The sequence below is a fragment of the Chaetodon trifascialis genome, chromosome 6 (genome assembly GCF_039877785.1).
Source record: "Chaetodon trifascialis isolate fChaTrf1 chromosome 6, fChaTrf1.hap1, whole genome shotgun sequence".
NCBI classification, from domain to species: Eukaryota; Metazoa; Chordata; class Actinopteri; order Chaetodontiformes; family Chaetodontidae; genus Chaetodon; species Chaetodon trifascialis.
In genome coordinates this window covers 24,025,652-24,047,872 of record NC_092061.1, presented here as the reverse complement: position 1 = coordinate 24,047,872, position 22,221 = coordinate 24,025,652, and the positions used below count along the sequence as shown (strand labels likewise).

General features: G+C 42.7%; 1 protein-coding gene across 2 annotated transcripts in view; it reads right to left on the bottom strand.

The window, feature by feature from the left end:
* sema4c (sema domain, immunoglobulin domain (Ig), transmembrane domain (TM) and short cytoplasmic domain, (semaphorin) 4C) overlaps positions 1-22,221 on the bottom strand; it is an 86,674-nt gene that overhangs the window by 25,466 nt on the left and 38,987 nt on the right. For both annotated transcript variants that reach the window (XM_070964296.1, XM_070964297.1), the window contains 2 exons: positions 16,245-16,440; positions 1,820-1,974 (listed from right to left, as the gene is read on the bottom strand). In XM_070964296.1, the coding sequence (XP_070820397.1) occupies positions 1,820-1,974; positions 16,245-16,356 (267 nt within the window). In that variant the 5' untranslated portion in view covers positions 16,357-16,440. The remainder of the gene's footprint in view (positions 1-1,819; positions 1,975-16,244; positions 16,441-22,221) is intronic.

The following is a 22,221-nucleotide window of genomic DNA, read 5'->3' as shown; positions in this document are numbered from 1 at the left end:
CAGAAATAAAGCTTTATAGGTTTTCTTTAACCCCCATTAGATGGTAAAAAGCAAAAAAGCTTTTTATCTTTATACTGTAAACACTGATGATGGCTAAACCCATGAAGCTCCACTCCACTCCTCTTTCAGGTCCTCACTGGAGCTAACTTTCATCAAACTACACTAACCAGTACACATGATATGAATCATCCATACTGTGCTGCATATTGTTAACATTAACAAAGTGCACATCTCTTTCCTTCCTCAAGGGCCGCGATGGGAAAAAGCACATTTCTTTTTTCATTTAACTAACAATAAATATTCACTGATGTATTCAGTTTTTGACAACTTGTGTGATTACTACATTTTGTCAGTTTCAGGCCTCCATATGGACGTGCATGGTTTTCTACAGTTGAAAAAACAAAAACTGCTAGAACACTTTGGTTTGTGGTTTTGTTTTTTAGCCTCTCCAAAAACAATGTATAAACTCAAAAAATGCATGTGGGCCAAACCAAAGGCTGTTTTCTGCTGTGGAAAAGCTGACATGCTGCAAGGCTCTCAGCTAACAGCAGCAATTAATACATTTTATTATATTTGTGACCCTTCAAGAAGGACATTTTAATACATTTTGAGAAGGTATTAAATTGCTTGACAGTGCTTACATTTTTAGATTCTACAAGGCCTGAAGATTTAATAAAAGAAGTTCAGGCCAGACCAATAAAATACCAAACAACGAGCATGTCTCACTAGACTTTATTATGGTATTATTTGGTTCTTTGATTATCTGCCAGAATTGTGTGTGTGTGTGTGTGTGTGTGTGTGTGTGTGTGTGTGTGTGTGCACGCGCGTGCACGTGCGTGCGTGTTCTCAAATGTCCTTGAGTTTAAACTGAGCAAATTAATAAATAAATAAATAAAATAACATTAGGTCAGTCTGGTTAATAAGCAGCTAAGAAGTGTGGCAGAGGCAGGGATTATGCTTTTGTTTTCTTTCCTTTCCTGCTTATCCAAGCTGAACCTCGGTAATATTTCAGCCTTTCTATAATAATTATATCACAGCTAATATCATAATTGAATTTGGTGTATTTAAATGAAGTATTTGAAATGTGTTTTTATCTCTGCAGAGCTCAGTAATCAGGCCGTGTGGAGGAGATGGTGCTTTTTGTTCTCTGACTGTCCATCATGAAGCTCTGTGATACTAAATCTTATGTGTTATCATTTCATTTCTCGCATTTCTACAAAAGCCTTTCAGAATGTGTGGGTGTTTGCAGTGACTGTTAGTCAGTGAATATAATTGTTTTTCTTGAAATCCTGTGTTTTATCCCATATTTCAACTTTTGTAAAACTGAACCATCTTTAGTGGTAGCAAATAAAACTGTTAAAGTGTGTGTGTGTGTGTGTGTGTGTGTGTGTGTGTGTGTGTGTGTGTGTGTGTGTGTGTGTGACCAGGTATTTATCACGTTGTGGGGACAAAAATCTGTTTACACAGTCACATTGTGGGGACTGACCTCCCTTATGGGGACAAAATGCAGGTCCCCTTAATGTAAATCATTAAATTTTAGGGTGCAGACTGAGGATAGGGTTACGGGTTAGGTAAGGTTAGATTAGGTACAGGGTTAGGAATAGGCAAATAGTGGTTATGGTTAGGGTTAGGTTTAGATAAAGGCGCAGTGCTCTTGGGGGAGCACTCCGAGGGGCATGGGCTCTCGGGGGCTCAAAGGATCTTTGATCCTTGGGAATAGGGTTAGGGTTAGGGTAAGGCTCCAGGAAATGAATGTAAGTCTATGTAATGTCCCCACAAGTGATATAAACACAACGCGCACGTGTGTGTGTTACCTTACCTGTGGCCGTAGCTGTCTGCTAATGTCGTTGGGGTCCAGGGCGAACAACGCCTCCCGCGCTCCAACATACAGAACCCTCTCGTGGTCAGACAGAGTCAGCATGCTGTAGTTGAAGACCCCCTGGATGCTGAACCTCGCCATGCTGTCCAACACATCTAGATGAAGACACACAGATGCATCATTACATTAGCGATGTAATACATGGCTGCAAAACACGCTCATCTTTTCTTTCAGCTGCTCTGTTGACAGATGACCGAATTAAACCCGAGAAGGACATTTCACACTTCCCTTGCTGAAATTTTGTTGATGTCTCAGCTTATTCACACCACCAAGCCTCGCCCACTCCACCACCTATAGCTTAATGTCATCCACTCTGCTAACACTGTGCATGGTACATCTCACCCACATCTTCACTTTTCATTATGGGCTGTTCAGACTCACAGTCCCTGAAAGCTTCTGCACATTTTAGCCCTGTGGTGAATTAACCTGCTGATGACCTTCAACCCAGCAGCCAGCTGGCGAATATAGCATTTAGCAGCTAAAGAAGCAGACCTTTCCTTTCGGAGTAGTACAGCTAAAGTGCAAATGAATATTGGGTTTGTGTATGCCAGCACTTTTGTCATATCATGTGATTGTCTTTATCAAAGTGACAGTTTGACAGTGTTGACGCACTGTCCCCACGTGGCCAGAAAAATCAATTCATGCAAGTTTAAATGGTTTAGCCTGCAAAGTGACTATTAGCTTGTAGTGTTCTCCAGTCCAGCAGATAGTCGACCAGCTGCTCTCTCATTCTATTTAAGTGGCTACAAGCTTCAATTTGAAACCATTTACACCTCTGCTTTGTCCTCGACTACCAGAGTAAAAACCAAAGTGCATTTATATTAACCCGCAATTCATAGAAAACGAGAAACAAGGGTCCTCCATTTAAAGAACACTTCATGGAACAAAGACAGTGAAAGTAACACGACATAAACCAAAGTTCTGAAAAGCTCTCACAGCTCAAACTCATTGGGTCTTAAAGAGTTTGCTGAAACACAGTATCTAGCTTCAAGATCTGTTGTAAACTATTCCCTCAGGATGGAACTTTGCACTGAAAGCTTCACAAGCTCTGTATTTACTTTAAGAACCTGGAGTACAAGCCAGGCTTCAGGGCAAGTCTGATAAGCTCCAGATCTGCATGTCAGAAGTGAGATAAGGTGGTCATCTGTTTGGGAAAGCTGTGCAAATAAACAAGAAGCAATGATGCTTTTGCCCTACCAGCCCTTGTTTTGATGAGGAGTGCCGTGGCCACACCAGCCAGCAGTTATGAATCTAACAGCAGAGTGAAGGCAGCATGTAGAGCTTTTAAAGCAGTAGTATAACCATGAATACAGATGATATCACCGAAGTCTTGGACTAACAGAAATGGTCGCACAAGTCTGCACAATCTACAGAATCACAAACTGTTCATCTATAAAAGAAACAAACCTCCAACAGCTTCAATCAGCCAGTGCTTAAATGCAAGTTTTTTAAGTGAGTTTGTTATTGAGCCAGATGCCTGGAGGTTTGTATTCATACACTTATTCAATACAAATACCATTAAGACTAGTAATTTTCAAAATGAGAATATCGTCTCATCTTGTTTTGGAAAACAAGCTAAACTATGTTGTGCCAATTTAATGCAGCTTTGAGACTAAAGATTGTTAAAAGACTCATGCACTCAGCACTGCAGCATTAGGAAGGGCAGCTTAATCTAGGCTAGACACTACACGCAACAATACAGGGATTTAGAGTTGGGCCAAGAAGCATTATCGCGAATGAAAAATGAGATCCGAGCGATGACGTGAACAGAATGCAGAGCGTAAAATCACTAATAAATGCACACTAATAATAGTGGGAGTAAATCTGCAGGTGTGATTAGATTCATTATTATCTGGGCTGATCATTCACATGTGAATCGCATTTTAATACAAGGCCTCAATGAGGACCTTTGCCTCTGATTAGGCTGTCACTTAGAGTATTAATGGAATATTAGCCTCCTTGTAAAGCCTGTTATTGATCAAATAGCTGGATCGATGTGCTTTATCTCAGGACTGTCTGATTTGTTAAAGGATTGCCCACATTTTTGGGTTGTTTCTCATTTTGGTGCACACACAACGATGCAAACAATCTCTAAAAGATTAGGAGAAAATCACAAAATGTTCTCTCCACGGTCCCATCTGCAGCGTTTGCTGAACAACCAGAGCTGACTTTTTTCATCAAAATTTAAAAGAGATGCACCCACTGTTTTTTTTTCTCGTTCGCTCTCTCACACACAAGCATGCACGCATGCACCGTTCAAATCCCCTGACTAGCATACAGACAAACTAGTGGTGCAGAGCAGATGAAAAGGCAAGACAGAGACAGGAGGAACGAGAGAAAGGATGGTGTTTAGTTTTCATTATCCACACTCATGTTGCTTGTAGTGTCACCTTGTTCTCCCTCTCCCCCCTCTCTCTCATTTTATCTGGGCTGATAGAATGCGTGCAAAACGCGAGGCGACGACAGCCCGCGCTGCACTTAATGCTATCTCATAAATTGAATGTTTCTCCTTTTTTTGTTTTCTACAGCATGAGTATTTTCACTTCTTTCGCTGTTTTCCTGACTGAAAATAGCAGCTGAAATCCAGGAAGGGAACAGCAGGAACTGGTGTGATTTATGGTGTGACTAACTGCTCTTGTGACGCTGTGGCCTAGTTGGGACTAAATAGACTTATATACATGGAGCAGGCTGTACTGGATGAATGCGTTTATGTGTATCTGTGTGGGCGTTTAACAAAAAGGTTAGAAAAGTGAGGCTTGTTACTGAAAGCTTGATGGTGTGATTATTTTAGTGTTACGATGCCCTTGATGTCATTGAATTGTTTTTCACGTTAAGCTCTGTTTTAGTTCCTGGAAGATTTTGTTTTTGTTGCTTCAAATTCAAAGTGATCCCTTTCTAAACTGGCTGCACATGAAGAAACCCAACACTGCTTTCAACTGAGCGCAATCACATCAAACGCATCGACCATTTTACACCAAAGGTGATGCCATAATAAAGAAAAACAAGCTTGGTTTTTTAAATATGAATGGAAAGCCTTGAAAGTCTCAGAATAATGGAGAGGAGGCACATGTTCAGGAGGCCCTTTGGTCAGACCCCTGACTCAGACTTTTGCAATGAGGGCAATCCATTTATCCACTTTAAATTTGAACTATTTTCAAGCATAAGGATACCCAATGATGTAAGTTTTAACTGCTGACTCCAGACTAAAGTCTAGAAGCATTTTGACCATCACTGGAAACCCTCCACTTACTCCCTTCTGCCTACGCTTCTGTGTTAAACACATAAACACACAGCAAACGTTACAGACAGCCACAGTCAGTCATAAGTTAAAAAAGCCTGAGAGGCGACATGTTGTCAGAGGTACAGAGGGATGGAAGGAGCGAGATAGAAGAGAGGTGGGAATAAGTAACTAAAGGAAGGAAGGGGATAAGTACTGAAGTCAGCTTATTATCTGAAGAGCACCGGTGTATAAACATTGGAGGGTATGTACGGATGAGGGAGCTTGATGAGAGTGAGTGAAGAGGGAGAGAGAGAGAGAGGGAGAGAGAGAGAGAGAGAGAGAGAGAGAGAGAGAGAGAGAGAGAGAGAGAGAGAGAGAGAGAGAGAGAGAGAGAGGCAGCATCCTCAGGGGAGAACAGAGCACATCTGCTGTGTTCCACACAGCCAGGCAAAAAAAAATCTCCAGAGCTGACACACTTCTACTAAGTTACACACACACACACACACAAGCTCACTCTTGGGTTGAGTTGAGGAATGTGGTGGCTATACACGCAATTCAGTGCACGCCTGAACTCGTGAACAGACACATGTTTGTGTGTGAGCTGAAAAACGCAAACACACTGGCGTGCACACGCACTCACACACACACTCAGTCCTGAACGGTTCTCCAGGGTACCTGCTCAGTGAGTTGAACATCTCTCCACCAACAGAGGGAAAGTTTTTGCTTTGAGTGGCTCGTTTGAAGTGATCAGCGGCTCTGTCATTAAGAGGCGATATGGGCAGATGCACTTACCATCTGAGACCACACTGTGGCAGCCCTGAGGCTACCTGCTGTGTGTGATGCTCATGTGTCTCTGTAACAGACACTCACCTGTTGTTCAGTGTGTGTGTTTTCAGAAGCCAGTGTGTGAGTTCAAATTTATGCTTAAGCATCAGTAGAGGTAGAAGAAAAATCTGGCTTTTTTTTTTTATGCTTTTAGCTGTGGAGAAAAAATATGGAACATTTTGTTCTGATAATGATTGAGCAGAAAAGGGAAAGAAACAACAAGAATGTACAAACTCCAATAATGGAAACATGCTGTACAACTACACTTATGCTGCATGTATAAGGCCACTGTATACTCAAAGAAGCTGTGTACTGTGTGTGAAAACTGTTTCAAGCTTTAAACTAGAATAGTTTTGAGTCTTTTCCATCATTTGAAGGACCCGGTGAGTGTGCATGTGTTTAAATCGTGTGTGTGGGTTAAATTATAAGGCCTTTGATGCTCAGAGACAACGGTTTGCAGACAGCAGAAGAAAAGAGAGAATATAAATAAAAGAGTGCAAATAAAAAATGGAGGGCAGAGGTGGGGGGGGGCATAATGAGTCAAACAGATGACGGGAGAAATACAAACAGAAGGGGAAAAAATAGACAGCCTGAGTAGGAAGAGAGAATACAAAAGATAAACAACTCAGAGGGCCTGACCGAGGTCAGTACCACTGGAAACAGAGGTGATCAGAGATCACTGCACTGCACGACCTCTTCACTGGCTGTGTGTGTGTGTATGTGTGCGTGTGCATGTGTGTGTGTTTTTGCCGCTGATAAAACAGGCTAACGAAAATAGACAAACAGGGTATGACAGGCATTTGGATGTGTATGTGTGGGTGGATTATATATCGTTAAAAAATATACATTTAAATAAAGAAAACATCAAGAAAGAATGGGTTCACCAGCTTTTTGGTCTAATTTTGGAGCAAAATACAGCATCGTGGAAACTGACACCAAACTGATAAATATAGCATGAATATATGAGCTTTTTAAGGAGCCATATGAGAGCTGCACATTTGCCTGTTATAGCTCCGTAACTAAAACCTATGCTTACAGCTAACAATTTACAAAGCATGCCATATGTTTTTAGATTGATTTCCTTGCTTTCATGCAGTCATTATATTCATTTCATTTCAACTTGCAGAGACATGAAACATGCTTGCTAATTTAACCTGCTGCTGGCTGTAGCTTCATATTTAGTGCACATGAGACCTGAGAGTGGTACCAATCTTCTCATCTAACTCTGTGCAAGAAAGCGATTAAGTGTATTTCCCAAAATATCAAACTTCTGCTTTCAGCTGAAGAAGCAACACCACAGTGTGAAAATACTCTGTTTAAAGTAAAGTCCTCCGTTTCCGAGTTTGTCGAAGTAAAAGTAAAGAAGAGCAAAATGTCCTTTCAGTATCAAAAGCTAAAGTTCTCATAATGATATTGTATTGTATTATTATTAGTGATGGTGTGTAGGCAGCTTTTTACTGACCTGGCAGGTTAAGCTAACTCCTACTGTTGGATAGTGTATTCTAACAGTGCCTCATATGATGTCTTTAAACTCACCACATTTGCATGTATAATCTCAATCTTCAAATAGTAATTATGGCTAGCAGATGCATAAATGTATTGGAGTAAAATGTAAAATATTTATCTTTGAAATGCGGTGGTGTTGAAGTATAAAGTAGCATGAAATGGAAGTACTTGAGTAAAGCACCTTGAAATTGCACTGAAGTACACTACTTGAGTAAATGTAATTTGCTACTTCCCAGCACGGTCAAAGACATGTGGTCATTACAGAGTTGCAAACACGACTATTTGGAATAACTTCCTCTTTGGTTACAGTAAACTGCAACAGCTGAGACTTGAGAGTGGGTAGCTACTGCCTTAAACTACCAATTTCACATTAGCCTTTCACATTAGCCATCTCTTATTGATTTTCTAGTTTCTACTTGTATGTGTTGTGCATCTGATGCCTGGCAGACTAAATGTTTGAGTGTTGGATGTCGGAGTGTCCTCGAGTGCACCACAAGGGAGAAGTTTCACTCATTCTCTGCGCGTGACTGCAGTATCATGCAGCACTAATCCAGCTTCAGACAAAATGTCATCGACAGATGATGCAATGTACCAAACTTGAACACAACAATAGTCTTTCTGAAAAGCACAATGTGGATTTGTTCACTTCTTGTCATAAAATGCAGCAGCTCAGCAGCCATCTCTCATGTATTGAATATGCTTTGCTTTTTGAAATTGAGCAAGAAGGACAAAAATGTTCACTGTGATTGATCAGGCTGTGCGGGATGAGCTCATGGCACACAACACGAACAGAAACCAAAGGCTGTTTGAAGACCAGCAGTGACAGAATGGGATTCCTCAGAAAGTTTTCGACAGTAATGTACTTATATACAAATGTGCTTAATTGGTTCAAATATGCAACACTGGACCAACACCAGAATGGCAACCTACTGCAAAGCGAGTAATGAAAAGATTTTCTGTTAGTGCTGGAAGCTGTTTGCTTTATAATGGCATTAATTAATGCCACTCCACTAGCAGCATGTATGTATAGTATATATATACTGTGCTTGTCTCTGTGCTTGCATGTGTTCATGTCTGCATGTGCACACTTCATTGTAGGGTATCTTAGGGTCATGCCACCGCCTCATCATCCAGCCCAGCCCAACTCAAGCCAAGCCAAACCGAGCCAGACCAAACAGAACTCCCATGCAGGGTGGAGGAAAAGGGGACGGGGGGGGAGCGCCTGTTGCTTCACGGCCGGCTGGAAAGGTCTCGATCCGGGCTTCGCCTCTGTAATCTGCCTCCATCAGCCTTCCAGCAGAGCTCCAGCCTCCCTCTGCCTGTCTGCTATAAATACATGCAGCCTCTGCTTATAGCTTCTAACCGCCGAGCCACTCACACACCAAACTATGATTAAAGGCCTATTTTGGGGAGAGCTTTGAAGCAGCGACAAACACCAAGTGAGAGACAGAGACAGGCAGACAGAGGAGGAGAGACATTGCGCAGCGCCCACACAAACAGGCAGATATACCCGAGCGTGCGCACAGAGCCTCGTCAGACCTTCATCTGAGCAGGTACCCTCTTTGAGGAAAAAAAAACAACACAGCGCACACAAAGGAGCACACACTCCCACGTGGATGCTCAAGCTTTGTCTGCTGAACAGACGACAAGTTCACAGGAGAGTCAGGTGTACGACAGAATGAGAGCATGGAGATAGAGAGGGAAAGACGCCCATGCGTTTACCAGCCAGATCTGCAAAAAATATCAACTGTTGACTGAATCTACCTTCTTACAGATTAAATGCTATTGGAAAGTAAGAGATTTGACAGATTATTAAGTCTATTATTATTATACTTAATTCACTTGTGACTGAATTAACCTGAAAAAAAGAATAATAAAAGCAAGCCCATTGATGAATAAATAATAAAAGCACATGTTTTTAAGCCGAATAATTACTTGCCTCTGCATCACTTAAATGTCTAAACCCTTGTTTGTGAGCTATGGAGCATTTGTATATCCAACACAGCTTTACCATTATTGTTCTGATGAACAGTCATGGCAATAGAGTGATTGAATTCAGCAGAATTGGACGAGGAGATGAAGGGATGGGAGAGTGGGAGGAGAGGAAGTGGTAAAAGTGGATTAACACAACAACGGAACAAGTGAGCCCAGTGGGGGGATGGTTTTCGGGGGGGTGAAGGCAGCAGATGAAAGCTTAGTTGGGGGGGCTGTAACAGTCGAGATCAGTGGGGGGTCGCCATTGCAATCCACAACAAGCAGAACAAATCAAGAGCTGGTTGATGCCACAAGTGAGGTTTTTCCATTTCAGCGTCATGGTTCACATGTCTGACTGGTACAGCAGCGAGCTCCAGCTGGGTAGAGTTAGGCCTTTTTGTGCGACGCTGTGGTGATGACACACACAGACACACAAAAAGAGAGATAGAGGGGAGCCTGTGGAGCTCAATGGGTGCAGCACGGCACTGCTATAGTTTTGGAATTTGACTCACTGAATGATTTACATGGCAGAAATTACAAGTATTTGGTGATTCACAAGGCCGGGAAATCTTGCTGAAGTGAAAAGCCACAGACTGAGGAGGACTACACTCAAACCCAGTTTAATAATGATGAAACAGCCTCACACATCCTCGAATGGAAGTCTGGCAGAAACTCTGAGTAAAAAAGACCCATTTCCCGTTCAGTCTGTGGAGCTAAACACAGCGATGTGAGGTACAACATGTGGTTTAGCTCATTCAGAAAGCTACTCCATAAAGGGTCTGTGCAGGAGAATCAGGGATATATTTGGTAATTTGTACACATGACTGACTGTTTTTTCTTATGTAATGGTAATTAACACTCTCAAATTAATTATTGTCCCCATTTGCTGCATGTACATGATCATGTAAATTTCAAGGCTGTCAGTTTGACAACTGGCACTTCTTATTTAAATTTGAGAGCTAAATCAAATGATCAAATCATTTGCTTCATAAAATGCCATTGCAAAAGGCATAAAAATGGCCATCACAAACTCTAAAATCCTAAATATATTCTATTTACACTCCAGTAAATCTAAGGAAAATCAGTGAATCCTGACATTTGAGATGCAAGAACCAGCAAATGTGAAAGGATTTCAACAATTACTTGACTTTCAAAATGACTATTTTCTTGTCGATCTTCTGCAGCACTCATACACTATGATTTATGCAATGAATCAATGGTTTTAAGGATAAGGACAATGGATGGCAGTGGTTTGAATGTACTGTCAGCGGTGGTAAACCAGCGCACCAGCTCAGCTGTGACACTGCTACAACAAGAAGGTGCTTTGGATAAGAGCAGCCTGTGACATTTTCATTTTAATCCACTTGCCCACACATCAGCTCTCACAAAGTCTGTACGACAACAGAGAGCACTCCAGGTCCTGACATCTGGTCCCGGCTGTTAATCTTCACTGACCAATCAGCGCAGGGTCAGGGGATGAGTGACACTCATAGCAGATAAAAAGCAGTGATGAATCTCCTTCCTCCATCCCTCCCTCCTTCCCTCCTTCTCCTCCATCTATCCTCCCAGTCACGCACAGCCTCTCTCTGCCTCCTCCGCTGCCGTGCTCTCAACCACTCATTACTGTAATTGGAGGGTTTGGGGAGATACGGCAGAGACACAGAAGGAAGGGGAAAAAAAGAGAAAGGTTGAGAGGGAGGCAGAGAGGTTTCTGGAGGTCAGAGGCCCAGCCCTTTTCCACTCTGCCCCGCTCTCTGCTTTTTTTTCTGCCTGCATCTCTCAATCTGTCTTTCTTTTTCTAAATCAAGAGGCATACATTTGCTTTGGCTTTTCTTTAAAGATGCGGGGCTCATTTGCTGCATCAAAGCAGGCTAGATTTTCAAACCAAATATCAAGTTTCTAAGGGCTGTTTCCCCCTCCCTCTTTACCTCCTTCTTTCTTTTCTTTCTCACATTCTTTCTCTCCTCATTTCTTTGTTTAACCACAGCTGCTGCATTTTGTCATAGTTTTGGCTTACTGGCCTCTGTCACTGGGCTGGACTAAGGAGTGTAGTTGTGTGTATGAAAGTGTGTGTGTGTGTGTGTGTGTGTGTGTGTGTGTATTTTCTGTGGCCAGTGGAGGTTAAGGACACGAAGAAAGCTTAAAACTACATAATGGACGCTCCAATCAGCTGTGGCCAGGGCAGGTCGACAGACAGAAAGAAAGAGGCAAAGGTGGAAAACACAAAACAAGTGAGCAAGAGCATATGAAATCCCTTCCTCTTTCAGTGTTAAGTTTAAAACGAGATGTTTCTTGTCAAGAAATCTTATGAAAAGAAGCAACAATTACTTGACCGTTCCAGAGGCGCAGACTGGGGTTAGATGAGTCGGAAGCGAGTTTTGTTCAAGGTTAGACTCAACTTGTCCAGGCTCGATTCAAAACACGGTGAAGGCTTTACAGATACAACCTTACTTGGGCTAACCACTAGCTTCTGGTAGCTAATATTAGCATAGCTGGATATAGCTGTCAGTGTGCTGACGTCTAAGACTATTCTGGACTGGTGGCACTGGCACTACTCACCACTCACACTGGCCACTGTTATGCTAACATCACATACATGTTTTATATAAATCTACATTCACGGCAGAAACTTTAATATCAGTGACACTTGACTTCACCTGGACTTTAATCTTTTGACTTGAGAAAACTCGAACCCAAAGATTAAAATATATGTTCTAAAAAGCCTTCGTTTTCCTGACAAAAGAACAAATCAACCAATAGCAGCCAATCACGGGGCACAAGCAGGAGGGAAAGATGGATTTGCAGGGCGCACCAACAGGTGCTGGATCAAAAGAAGACCGCGATGAAAACATCTGTGGATGTCCTGTTAAATTGCACTTAATGGAGCAACAGTGTGCGAAACTTGTAATTTGAGACTTGACAGGATTCAGAGCTAAAGCCAAGGACTTCTGACATGCAAAACAATGACTTTTATCCCACTTCTGGAGCTCCCAGCAAGCACTGCCTGTTGTGGCAGTACAGCCAGATGCAAGTTATTTTTCTGTACTGCAGACTTCCACTGTTGTGCAAAAACTATTGGATAACATGTTCCTTCATCAGAGTGAACACGGGTATTTCAATTGATATTTAATTAAACCCACAAGCAGTGTGCAGGTGCAGTGAATACCCCAAATGTGTATTAATCTGCAGCTCAAAGTTGTCCCCCCCAAAATGCACCATTTAGTCCTCTTTGTGTGACATTTGCTAAAAACTACTAGTGGCCATCTGATTTAGAAAAAAATGGGATTGGGACAGGATAGGATAGTCAGAGAGCAACACAAATAAGAACACAAGTGAGCAACATCAGCCTTTTCCTTTAACGTTAAGCAAAATTGTACGGATGAGAAGACCTTAAGCAAAAAAATAAAATAAAATGATGAATGAGGAATTTATACAATATGAACATAAATGTGAAATATAAAGCACATAAAAGTGAAAAGAAATGAAGATACATGCATTGTGTCAGTGATTAGAAAAGAAAAGTATGTAAATTTACAGCAGTCATTAGCTGCTCTGCGAGGGCCGTACATAATGTGTGGACATAAATGTCTCATTAAGAGCCAACAATGATTTTTTTCCCTCCATAAATGTGACGAGCGGCTGGTGAGGAATAACAACAGCCTGAAATCCAAAATGTCAGCATGTGACTTTCAAAAATAAAAGAAGACCAAGAGGTGAATGGATACTGAGGGGAAAGACACACAAACACACGCACACACACATGGAGGACGTTTGTGTTTCTTCTTCTGCAACCTCATGTAAGCCTCATGTAATTGCCTGGCAAGGGTGGTGGCGATGGGGTATGTGTGTGTGTGTGGGGGGGATTATCTCTTTAACCATCTCTGCCCCACCATAATATACACATATACATAACCCAACTCACACACACACACACACACACACACACACACACACACACACACACACACACACACACACACACACACACACACACACACACACACACACACACACACCCCTCCTGCACTGCCCAGAGCTCCAAATCCCTCAGACTGCCAGCCTAAGCAGTACACACTCACACACACATATAAACAAAAGGGGATTAGATAGACAGACACACAGCTACATACACACACACAGTCTCTACACAAATAGGTATGAACACACACGCCCCCTCTCTGCCCCCACATATTCTCTCACTTTGGTTTTTCATTGCCTTTCTTCTTGTCTTGCACACGGCCTGCGAACAGCATCTCACACACACATGCACACATACGTTAATATGCTGTGTGTCCAGACGTCTCCATGCAAAATGAAACACAGGGTGAATGTCCTGCAGAGTGTGTGTGTATGTGTGTGTGTGTGTGTGTGTGTGTGTGTGCGTGTATGTGCGTGTGTTTTCCTTTCCTTTTATTTGACCCTTCCTTTCTCTGAAGCTACTTTCTGTCCTTTTAAGGCAGTTAGTGACTGGCCTCTCTCTCCCATTCTTTCTCTGTGGCTCTCTACCTGTCTCTTTCTTTCTCGCTCGCTCTCTCTTGCTTTCTTTCCATTATATATCTCCTCTCTCTCTTCTCATTTCTCCCCTTCAATCTCTCCCTCCCTCTTTCTGCAGCTTTGTTTTTCCATTTCGTCTCTCCTATCTCCTCCTCAGCACTGTAGCAAGAGCCCATCCATATAAGTCATTTAACCCAGTATTGAGCCTGAAAATCTCATTTTTCTTTAACCAAGTGGAGAAATCTGTCAACGGGTAAGATAATCCCACTTGTTCCCAATGCAAATCAATTTGCATCAAGAATCTTTCTGCACTTGAGTGGCACACTCGAATCAAGTATGACAGGAGTGACGTGATCTGCCTTTTCCCACAATTCATGAAGAGGCTTCTATTTGGAAGACCATCATGACAAAAAAGTGAAGCTGAATTAATAGTGTTATCTTGTCTCTACAGGCAGATTTATTCGGTTATTCAGAAAGGTAATGAAAGTGAGACACTTTTTGGTAGCGAATGTCTTTTCGCTCCTGCCATATAAGACCATGTGTTCGAGCTGTCCCTGTTTGCCCTGTCTGCTGTGTCTTTGCCCAAAGTGTGTTCTGGCTAAAGTGCAGCAGAGATCTGGGCCGCTCTCTGCCAACAGTGGCTTTGCTTTGTCACACGGGAACATTTCACCAGAAAGTATTGAAGCCCTATCGATTGTTTCACCCCCCCCATCCTCTGTGCTCACATCCCACCACAACACCAGAGAGTGACTGTAGCATGGAGGGATGAGAGAGGGGAGGAGGGCCGTGTGGAAAAAAAGGGGGAAGGGGAAGGGGGGTGTGAGATAGCAGCATGAGAAAGCAGCTTTTGAAATATCCCCACACTCCACCGCCACCGCCACGGAGCGCCTTTCTCCTCGAGAGCGGCTGAAATCGGAGCTCTTTGTGAAAACGCCATAAGAGCATTTTGGGTTCATACGATGAGCTGTGGCACACAAAGCAAAAGGGGGAGGGAAGGATGAAAGGCAAGAAGAAAGAGGAGGAGGAGAAGGGAAAGGAGAGATAGATATAGGATGAAAGGTGGAATAGGTGGCACAGAGAGGTGAGAAAATATAGCTGTTTCCCATATTTTTTTACCTCTCTTTATGGTATTTCCCTAATCCCCAAGAGAGAGAATGCAGCACTTCCCCTTTGAAGGATTAAAAAAAGACTATTTCTCAGCTTGCAACAATTGGCATTGTTCAGTGAAGAAAACTGGGCCTGGCTGCAGAGGAGGGCTGAGATAAAGAGTGCAAATACAGTTGAGCACTAGGATTAGACTGACGTATTGTTTTACTGAGGGGTCGATGTCAGCGTCTTAACAAAATCAGAAATCATCCACCTCTCATATAATGGAAAAGCCTCCCTGATTGTTGTAATGGAATACATTTCTGCAATAATCAGTTTTGTATGAGACATCTGAGCAGAGAAATCACTTCAGGGCCAACTTGGAGGATTCTACCAACAGCTGTCAGTTCATAAAATCCGTCTTATGGTCTGGCCTCAGTGGATTTAGTCACAGGACGGAAATCAAATACATGGCCAGTTCAATTTTGGTGAACTCTGACATGAATAATTTGCATGTTGAGCAGTAGCCAGGCATCTTGATGGCACTGATCTTTGAGACAACAGAGAGTCTACAGTGAAGGAGTGTTCATCATGTACTTTAATTTACTGTCCCTCTGCCGACGTATAAACTGCTCCAAAAAAAAAAAAAAAAAAGGAATAGTTTGAGACAGCTACTCTGATAGAAATTGATGGTATAATTCATCTTCTACATAAACTGGGCGAACTATTCGCAACCAAGCTAACAAGCTTGTAAGTGAGAGGTAGCAAACCCAGGCACGATCCAGCATGGAGAAAACAGAGAGATGCTCAGTGAGGTGTGAGCGCTCCACGGCTGGCTGGTGTGTTCACCAGCCAGCCGTGGAGGTGTCATTCTATCACCAAGCTTCAAGAATCACATAACTTGAGCAAGCAAAGGTGCAAAGAAATATCCCAGGAGGTGTCTATGAGGATATCACATGGCAAAAACGGTGCTAGCAACCCAACCTAACGGTCAAGTGTGGTTTCATATGATGGGTAGGGTTGAGCAGTTGCCCCAAATCACATTTGACTGGATAAATACATGATTTTTCTTGACCCATATTGAGCATGTGACAAGAGATAACTGATTTCACAGGATTAAAACTTTGAAACTGTGTTTTTCATTTTGACTTTAAGGAGCTGCTACTGTTAGGACTTCTTTAAGTCTTGCTTTCTCTGGAAAGTTTCAGTGACCCCTGAGGTCAAACTCTTCTATCAGCTGGTATTACACTGCTCACTCACCCTGGTATCGAACAGTCTTGCGTGGGACTGGGTTCCAGTTGAGACCCAGCGACTTCTCCCATCCAACCAAAAACACCAGGAGCAAGATCTTTGTCCCACCCGTGGCCCCCATGTCAGGAACTGGCGTTGAGTGATGGATCAAGGGATCAATCGGTTGATGAGAGGGACTGGAGAGAGCAGCCCGGCTCCTGGCAGCCTGCCGAGAGACAGAAAAACCAACACATCAGCTGGAAGCAGCAATTCACTTCTTTCACTGGCTTGGTTGTTTATCAGAAACAATTTTGTCACAACAGTATTTACAACTTGCACATTTTTCAAAAAGCCACGCAAAACAGTTCGCACATTCCAGCTGCAACGAAAGATAAATTTCTCCCTTTGAAAACATGTATTTTAAAATGGAACATGGTCATCAAATTCCACAATAATGTAAAACGGAAATGAGTTTTTCAAATCATTAAAGCCAACAAGGACATAGCTGTAATCAGTGTATGTGCCTCTGTGTGTGCGTGTCTGCCAACAAAAACAAACCAAACAGTTTAATGACCGGAGTGGGGGGGTGGGGGTTCATGCAGGAAAGTTCTACTCGTCCCTCCCTGACTCTGACCAATAATCCAGCTATCACCACTCAAAAAGCTCCGAAAGAGCTTATCACTGCACTCCTGTCAAGCCAATTCAGTGGCAGTATATTAAACTGGGGCTGAGTTATCAAAGTTAATTGGCGCTGGCAATGCATCAAATGCCAATGCGTTGGGAAATGAATGTCGAGGCAAGGACAATCCAATAGCACTGCGTTGTAAATGAATTGGTTTACCTAATGAACATGTCAAGTGTGCGGCTGCAGAACAGCATTACAGTCCAATAACAGCACAGGATGATTGACTTGTTACGGTGCCGCAGGTGAGACTGATGCCCAGGGTGAGAAGAAGAATTTCACATTAAAATAACCCTGACACACACACAAATGACATACTCTCAAGTCTGTTTTTGCTTGCGAGATCCTGCCAGCTCTTGAACCTTTCCATTATATTATATTGTCATTTTGTATGAACACAGTGACAGCAGGTATAAAGGCATAAATTCAAGATGAACATGTCTTTATTAAGATATAACTGTAAAATCAACCAGGAACAGCCTTGGACAAATTAATTTCTTTTTCATTAGCAGAGTGTTGAAGTGTGAAAAGAACTTTTTGAATAAATATTTTTTTTATATGTTGGACTGCTGTCACTGCTGCAGCCACCTGTGCTGACAAACCTTGATGATCCATGATGAGGTGCGAGCTAACGCAGCTGAGAAAGAAATTACATTTCCTGCTTGTTCATCTACAAAACGACTAGTGGGTGGTCATATTTGCTGAAAAATCTAGACTCAAAAAAACATGTTCTCACTTACCTCTAGATACCATTTGGTTTTATTTGTCTCTGGGATTTCTGCGGCTATGCTCCGCAGCTACACAGTGGACTTACTAAGAACATTATATGCTTCAAAGATGTTTCATTGCACTGCATCTTAAGGTAAAAGTCTTAGTACCTATCATAATGACCAAACTCAAAGGCGGGGGAAAAGCCTGCCATCATAACCTCCTTATGGCTGCATCCCAGATTTTTGTGTCTTAGCCAATCACTGCATATAGTGGGTGTGATTGTCTGATTTTTGAAAGGTTAAAAAAATGTAAGAAGTGGCTCTGCCTGATTACACTACTGTAAATTGGTTTCAGACACTTACATAATCTGACAAGCACTTGATTTGACCTGTGAAAATCTAAGGATGATGGACAAAACCTTCTGCCCACAGTTTTCATATAGGGACCTTTTCTGTCCAGTAAAAAGTAGTTCCAATGAAAGCTCTTCACAGTATGCTTTTCAGATGGTCTATAGTAACTGGGACACTGTCTGGAACAGAGATGACACTGTTACATTTAAATGTCATTTTCAAAGGCTGTGAATACCTAAAAAAAAATCTATTCACTTCTATTGTATTCAACTGGCAGCAGAAATCTCAGAGGGTGGGTGGGTATGTCAGAACCTCAGTGCATAAAAATGTCTCTGCATGGCTAGATATCGCTGAGAGTGATGAAATGATGTTTTTTTTGCAAAGTAATTTAGGTGAGCTGACCCGATGATACACCGACTGCATCTCCAACTCTCTAACCACAATCTAAACCAAGACTAATCACCCTAATATTCAACCAATTACTGAACTTTAACCTAACCACTGCAGATGTAAGGAATGGTGGATCTTTTTAATGTTTGTTCCTCATAGGAATTAAAATACAAAGATGAACACACACACAACACACACACATATAAATGCACGCACACCATCTGTAAGCTTTCCCCTCTTCACCTGCTGCTGCATATCAGCGAGTGAAATGGCGCCTTTGATGATGCATGCTCATTGGAGAAGGCAATCCATTGACTTTCAAACAGGCACAAAATGTCAAACTGTATTTACTTTAACCCAGCACAAAGACAGAAATACCTCTGTATATGTAGCACGTTTTCTGACACCTCCTCCCTCTCCCTCATTCCATCCCACATGTGAATATTAAATTCAAGTGATGGAAAAGAAGCATTTGGTCTATTTGGTAGATTGGCAGGGGAGGTAATTGAGATTTGGAGATGTGTGTGTGTTTGTGTGCCCACGTCCAACCAACATGACTGTTATTGATTACACTCTTGCGAGGAAAATAAGAAGAGGCTGAAAGAAGAAAAAAAAAATATCAAACACTGCCCCCCTCCCCACACCACTCCCCTGCCACCCTCCACCCCAGATCAGATCATGGTGACGTGCTGTTAAATGAGCGTGGTTAAATGCTGGGTTTGGATGAAAGCTCTTCAAGCCTTGCAGTGCCGACTACCAGCTTTATTGGATCGATGCTGGAGGCCTCACCGGCCAACGCTTGAGTGAGCCGAGATTGAGATTGAGACAGAGTGAGGGAGAGAGCGAGGGATGAAGGGCTGAAAGGACGAGAGAAATGGAGGGAGAGTTATGGAGCAAGAAAAAACATATCTGGAGACGTTGCAAAAGGCTGGCTATTTTTCTTTTTCTTTTTTTTTCCTCCCCTCAGCATCCACTCTTCCATCTCTGTGCTAAGAGGTAACGAAGTGAAGTGGGCATCCTGAAGGCCAGATTAAGTGAAGAGGCAGTGTGTAAACACTACAGAGGAAGATGAGGAGGAAGAAGATGGTGGAGGAGATGGCGAGTCAAGGCTTCTATATGAAAAAAGCTTCAAAATCTTCCCTGTACACCCTGCACTCACTTACACCTCCTTTTTTTCCTGTTTGCTGCCTCTTTTCTTTCATCCAGTCTCCCTCTCTCTCCTCCTCTCTGTCAGGCTAACAGCATCTCAGTTTGTCACTGATAATATTGGCAAAGCGTAACAGTAAATGTTGATTTTCAAATCTAGGAAACAGCGGTGTACAAACTCCTAGTGAAATCTCATCAATACGGTTTTTTGTCCGTCTGTTTCACCCAGTGCATTCTGGGACATACTGCAACCCCCTTTGACAGGAACGGGAAAACTGGTTGGGATAAGGTGGGACAAGGGACCACAACCTGCAAGGTGAGGGAGGGTAGACTGCTTAGCTTGTCTTGTACTGTAACAATGGATTTATAGTTAAAAGAGTTAGCAGTAGTGTCTTTATGGATATGTAGTTTCCATCAGATTGCACCTGCTGATAGACCATTACAACATCACATGGATATGTTGTACAGGATCTTTGATATAAATTACTTTCCAATTTCTGTATCACTGCTGTATCATCACCAAAATCTTTAGTGTGTGTATCTGTCACACAATAAAAGACCAACTCTGTTCAGAATGCACGGCTGAGGAAATATTAGATAATGAATAAAGAACAGCTCAGTGCCATCGTAGCAAAAGAACAACAAATGTGATTTCACATGATAAATTCCTGTTGAAATGTATCCATTATCAGATAAAAAAACTCCTAAAACAATACTCTTAAACCCACTGCCAGTGTCGTTCATAAGTGTGTTTTCATCAGTGTATAATTACCTAAAAAAAAAAGAATTGTGTCTTCATAACCTCAGAATGAGCTCTTTAAATCCTCAGAGGAGCAGGTCCTCTCTCACTGAGTCTGCCATGCTGCACTGCCATGTTTCTACAATAGCCCTAAATGGACAAACCAAACACTGGATCTAGAGAGTGCCTCTCGTGTTTTTCATGAATTCGTGGCCGCCATGGGTTCTTCTACAAGCTTGGAAAGGGAGGGGCTCAGTGAGGGATATTCAGTGAGCTGCAATCTGCAACCTCACTGCTAGATGTCACTAAATCCTACACTACACCTTTAACATAATGGAGCTGACTATTAACATGCCAACAGATTATTGGTGTCAGACTTTTGGGATTTCGAAATAATGTGCTGTCGGAACAACGCGCAGCCCCCGGGTTAACTAGCTCACAGTGATGCTAGCTGTACAAGTCGTTTAAAAACCAGTAAACACATCCATCGTCTTTGGTTCACTTTGACTCGTTCAGCTGCTTTAATAACACAGAGCAGAGGGATCCCGTGGAGTGCCAATTTAAAAAAATTGAGCCATTCACTACAGAGCAAGAACAATCAACTAAGAACAGATTAGCCACAATAACTGTAGTATTGTTTCCTATTCACTGTCGTTGACGACTTCTCTTCACTTGACACCGCTGCTACAATTTGCAGTCTGAATCTTCAAACCACATCTGCCCGGAACTTTATGAACGCCGGGGGAGGCAGCTGAAGTCAGTCTATGATACATTTCTCTTTTTCTTTCTATCAAGCGGGCTCTTATGATCCCTCGCTTTGTCATAAGAAGCGAGATTCAGCCTCACTCTCCCCTGGTGACCAAATTAACTCACTTGCTCTGTCTCTCACCACGGCCTCTTTAAGGTCCTGCGGTGTCACATAACTCTGCAGGCGGCATCAAATCATCTTTTAGCTGCTGGTGTTGTTGTTGAGCCTGGTTTAGCTAATGAGCTGAGACACGGCAGCCTAATAATATCAGTCAGCACTCCACAATGGAGAGCTCATTAAAACATACAGAGAAATAGGCCACATGTTCTGATTAGGTTGCGGAGCTCCTGCGTGTGTTTTGGCTGTGCTTGTTGATTTGAATGCGCATGTGTGTGCGTGTTTTTTTTTTTTTTTGCCTGAATCTGGGCTTGTGTGTATTCAGCGTGTGTTTCTTGTCAGAGTGTATCTGGATGTAAGACGAGTCCCTGTAGGGAGCAGCAAAGCAGGGTCGTTTCTTCGAAGTGAGCGGATGTCGGGGAAAAAAGGCAGGAGAGCGTTTTCAGGCCCCATCCGTCTGTCCTCTTTTCTTTGCCGCTGTGAGTCTGTGTTTTCCGTTGTCCTCTTCCTGCCCTTCATTTTCCCCACCTCTCCTTTCCTGGCAGCCTCTTCCTATCCTTCCTCACATGTTACCACACACACACACACACACACACACACACACACACACACACACACACACACACACACACACACACACACACACACACACACACACACACACAAATATACACACTGACCTCTGGTGCAGTCCCAGCTGATTGCTAGTCCTTCCAGGCATTGTTTGACTTTTAACCCTGACCTCTGACCCTTTTGTGGGTTACAGAGGGCCAGGGCACAACACCCACTGCCCGACACTCCGACTATCACACTAGGACAGACTTAATGTCCATTAACCCGTAACTGCCCCTATACACACACAGACACACACACTTACGGACGGATGGACTAAAGGACAGCTCCCACCCTTCATCTCCCCTCTCGCCTCCCTGCAAAACAAACACAGCAGCTACCGTCAGCTCTCTTCCTTCCTTCCTTCCTGCAACCCCGTCCCCTCCCTTTTTCCTCCACCTTTTAGTGCTCCGGGGGCGTTAAAAACCACACACAAATACGCACGAGCGCAATCTCTGACACACACAAAAGCTGTTTCACCTAAATAGAACAAACTGGATCAAACGATTTCA